The sequence below is a fragment of the Macadamia integrifolia genome, chromosome 5, assembly GCF_013358625.1.
Source record: "Macadamia integrifolia cultivar HAES 741 chromosome 5, SCU_Mint_v3, whole genome shotgun sequence".
NCBI classification, from domain to species: Eukaryota; Viridiplantae; Streptophyta; class Magnoliopsida; order Proteales; family Proteaceae; genus Macadamia; species Macadamia integrifolia.
Window position 1 is genome coordinate 3,551,832 of NC_056561.1, and position 4,075 is coordinate 3,555,906.

The 4,075-nt window shown below is 35.2% G+C and overlaps 1 protein-coding gene across 2 annotated transcripts; it reads right to left on the minus strand.

The window, feature by feature from the left end:
- Positions 1–527: 527 nt before the first annotated feature.
- On the minus strand, positions 528–3,143 carry LOC122078772 (lectin-like). Of its 2 annotated transcripts, none has more exons than XM_042644899.1 (4): positions 2,779–3,143; positions 2,562–2,680; positions 1,909–2,359; positions 528–1,189 (listed from the first exon to the last, which is right to left on the minus strand). In XM_042644899.1, exons 1-4 carry the CDS (start codon positions 2,988–2,990, stop codon positions 826–828), a joined length of 1,146 nt encoding a protein of 381 aa, XP_042500833.1. In that variant the 5' UTR covers positions 2,991–3,143; the 3' UTR covers positions 528–825. The 2 variants fall into 2 exon arrangements, with proteins under 2 accessions (XP_042500833.1, XP_042500832.1); XM_042644898.1 differs by having other exon boundaries at positions 1,909–2,379; positions 2,784–3,139.
- Positions 3,144–4,075: the final 932 nt, after the last annotated feature.

Consider the following 4,075-nt stretch of genomic DNA (forward strand, 5'->3'; position numbering starts at 1 on the left):
CTAAATAAGAGGCGTTTTTATTATAAGGACAAAAAAAAAAAAAAAAAAAAAAAAAAAAAAAAAAAAAAAAAAATGCAAGGTTACGAATTATTTGACATCCCCCCTTCGAGCGTAAAAAAGTAAATCCTTTTTCTTTAACTTTAGACTTATTTTAAATATATTTCGAGAAATTGTCTTGGGCTAAAATTGGAATAGTGAGGTAGGTGTTGAGTCTTTTATCACATTAACCTTTCCATGTTTACATTGTGGCAAACAATGACAAATTTCATTTATCATAAATAGCGGTTAATCCATTGCACTAGTTAAAATAAAAATAAGATATACTGTCTAACGAGAAGTTGATTTCTTTATGAGGTTACTACTCTTGTGGCACAACAACTAACCTTAAGTCCCTCTTGTAATTGTTTGAATCCCCTAATGTTGCATGGGTAAGATTCATGAATGTTAAGTTTAATTTGTTATCTCTATTCCCAATAATTAAATCTAATATGATTAATATCCATCTGAGTAAATGTGGAAAAATAATATGATGCAAGAAAATAATCACATACTAATTGAAACCCTTGAAAATAAAAGTATCACATATCTTTCCTTTAGGATGAAAGGACATAACACTTCACATGTGCAAGCTACAATCGCCCAACACAACATAAACCCCTCACACTTACCAAGGATCAAGTCCGAAACTCTTGCTCTGATACCAATGTTACAACCGCTTATCAACAACTCAAGCTGGTAAGTGAGGGTTGCATCAATGCATATCAATACACAACAACAATATATCTCTATTCACTTTATTTAGATACTCAAACTTCTCCGATGGACTTAGTTCTTTGGAAGAATAATGACACTCTTGATAACAAGCCCTTTCTTCAAATCTTGCTTTTCATTTTCAAAGAGGGAGAACTCTATTTCTCCAGCTTTTTCTGCACACTTTTTGAATTCTCCGATGTAAAGTGTAATCCATTGATTTTTAGGCTTGTTCAAAAGACATTCTTTATGTTCCTGCACTTCTCCATTGGGGAGAAAAAGTTGGAGGGTCACCGGAACTTCCCATCCACATGCATTATCTTTTAGCATTACTACAAATGCCACCTCGTACACAATTCCTGATGAGATCTTTGATGTGTCGAACTTTCCTTTCACTTCAAGCCAATATACTTTTATAAGTTCAACTTCAGCCAGGTTACTGTGAACAAAGTTAAAAATTAGAAATAGTTCAAAAATTAATCCTTAGACATAAAAGAGTAGTTTCTTATAGTGTGATTAAAGTAAAAAATTCAACTCAAAATTCCATTTAAAATTGTTGTGCTAGATGAATTGCGAATTCCTTTAACATGTCATTAAATAAGAAATCTATGGCTCCATTTGGTTGCAGAGGGACTTAAAGGGAAGGAAGTGAAATTTTCAAACTAAAAGGGGAAATTTTTACATTCATTACCCCATGTGTTTATAGAATTAACTCTATATCATTCCAAATTTGATTATTAAATTTCATTTTACTTACCATCCAAAACCCTTTGCTATAAAATATAAAATAAAAATTACATGTATAATGTAACATTATTAAATATGGTAAAAATTTAAAGTAGATTATACAATCACATGGGGTAATGATTCAAACAAATTTTTTTTTTCTAAGTTTTAAAATTTCACTTCCCTTCCCTTTAAACTTCTCTTGCAACCAAACATAACAGCCTTTATAAGAGTCACTCCTAGAAACACATTAATTTTTTAGTATTCAAAAGTGAACATATATAACATCAGACTTATGATGCAAATCAACTCAAATGGCTAGCTACCTGAAACAATAGATAGAATTTACCTAATTAAGGGTGTTACATAAATAAATCAAATTGAACATTAATGTTTTTAAGAGATGATGGAAGGCAATAAAACAGGATTTACCAGTTGTTACTACTACTCCAACGCCAGTAACGCTGGTCTGAACCCCATTCAATTGAAAGATCATTTGCAATGACCGAGAAGTGATTATTTTGCAGTGGTTGCTCATTCTTAGGTCGAATAATGACACCTTTGATGACAAGCCCACTCTTGACGTTACTTTCCTCGATTTCAAGGAGGGAGAACTCCAAGTCTCCATCCATGTCTTGACAGGTCCTGAATTCCCCTACCAGAAGTTCCACCCATTCACCCTCAGGGTAGGAAAGCAAACTCTGTTTATGTTCCTGCTTCTTTCCATCAGGAAGTATGAGTTCAAAAGTCACTGGAACATCCCATCCATGGGCGCGAGCTTTAAACATTACCAAGAATGCGATCTCATACATGACTCCTGGTGAGAGATTTGATGTTTCAACCTTTCCACGCACCTCAAGCCGCAAGACTCTTTTCAATTCCGCTATTTTAAGGAGCAAGTTGCTGTGAATTTTTATAGGTAATATCACTTTGTTGCAAAGAAGAAGAAAAATATACAGAGAAGATTAGGGAAGAGGAGAGAAAACCCCTCGGGCGAATCACAATATCTTCTTCCTTTCACAGACTGGCTCAAGAACACAAGAACACAAGAACAACAAGAACACACTAACGTTAGGAGTATGAACCTTGATTCTTGAAATAAAGGCCATTCCCAGCAACGTGTGTCCTCAACCCAAGTGATTGAAAGATCTCTTGGAAATAGCATGAAACAGTTATAGCTTGTTTTTGGATCAATCCAGTACTTCTGCATAAAGAAAAGAATTAAGTATATGGGTGCTTGAAATTAAAGATGATTTCTGACCATAAATTAAAATAAAATAAAGTAGATTGGAATTGTAGTACTTTGCCTTTCTTTTTTGATCTAACAACACTCCAGAGCAGAGACGATCATATAGCTGCTTCTCTGTTTGAACTTCTTGGTAAGGTGATTCCGAGCGTTCAATGATAGCTCTACAGTTATGGGGAAGCGATCTCCAAAGCCCCCCTTTTTCCTCTTCTTCAGAAATTTCATATCCACTACTACTCTTGCTACTTGTTGCTTCAATGGATTCCATAATAACCTTCTCTTCACAAGCCGGCCGGATCCTCTGTTTTACCTCTTAGGGTTTTCCCTCTTTTATGTATTCCCCCAAGGTACTTAATTTCCTCTAGCGTGCTACAGTTGGAGGCTCTCCCGTTGTAGACGAAACTGTGGTATCGTTGTATGACGGATTGTGATTGTTGATGGGGAATATGCCACCAGATTATTCCCACCAACCCTTCTTGACCAAGCTGACAAGTAAAAGTGCAAGTCCACCTCTCCTCGCATTTATCCTTTACAAATAAACCCCTAAAGTGGGCAGATTTATTTGTAATAAACGAGACGTGAAAAGGATTTATGTAATAAGGAAAAACACGAGAAAAAAGTGAATGTAAATTGTCCTAAAATAAACAATTTCGATGACCCAAGGTATTTACAACAATAATGTTCATCTACAACATGAGTGGATCCAAACACTTAAAAGCAAAATTCTTCATCTGCTAAAGGAATTTGGAAGGAAAGAGATACTACATGTATGGAGGGAAGTCAATAGTCCAGCTGATTTTATAGCTACATATGATATAGTAAATGGCGAAATTACTATTCGGCCAAAAGATTTTTCACAAGACTTGCAAAGTCTAAAGGACTAGGATGCTAATCATACTATTTATTTGAGGAAGTAATGTAATGGGGGAATGATTGCATTATATTTTCATTGCATTTTGCAGGGTCTATCCTGTTTGTTAAGGGACTTCTCCACCCTTCTTTAGGTCTATTTAAAAGAGGAGGGTGAGGTTAAGGATGTGAATTTGTAATCGAAATCGTTTACCGAAATTGAACCGATCCATTCACACTGAAATCGCAAAACCATTTAGTAAATGGTGTGGTTATGGTTTCAAGTTTCAGGCCGATTAGCTAAACGGGTTGGGTTGGTTTTAACCGTGAAACTCGTTGGTTTCAAACAGAATTGAAACCGATCCGATTAATCCATATAACAATTAAATAAAACAGTGGCAGAATCGGTATATCACTTCCAAAAATATAACCCTAAGTAAAAGCGATTGGAATGAAATGGATTTGAGACGTCTCGTGTTCCCTACTTCCCGTTTCATGGTCTGA

What these genes read in the sequence shown, in the direction of transcription:
- LOC122078772 (XM_042644898.1), bottom strand. Translation starts at nt 2,990, where the DNA reads ATGGAATCCATTGAAGCAACAAGTAGCAAGAGTAGTAGTGGATATGAA. An exon ending in TGTTAGATCAAAAAAGAAAG is followed by an intron (nt 2,681 to 2,783) that starts GCAAAGTACTAC and finishes TTCTTTATGCAG; the next exon opens with AAGTACTGGATTGATCCAAA. An exon ending in TGGAGTAGTAGTAACAACTG is followed by an intron (nt 1,190 to 1,908) that starts GTAAATCCTGTT and finishes CTTTGTTCACAG; the next exon opens with TAACCTGGCTGAAGTTGAAC.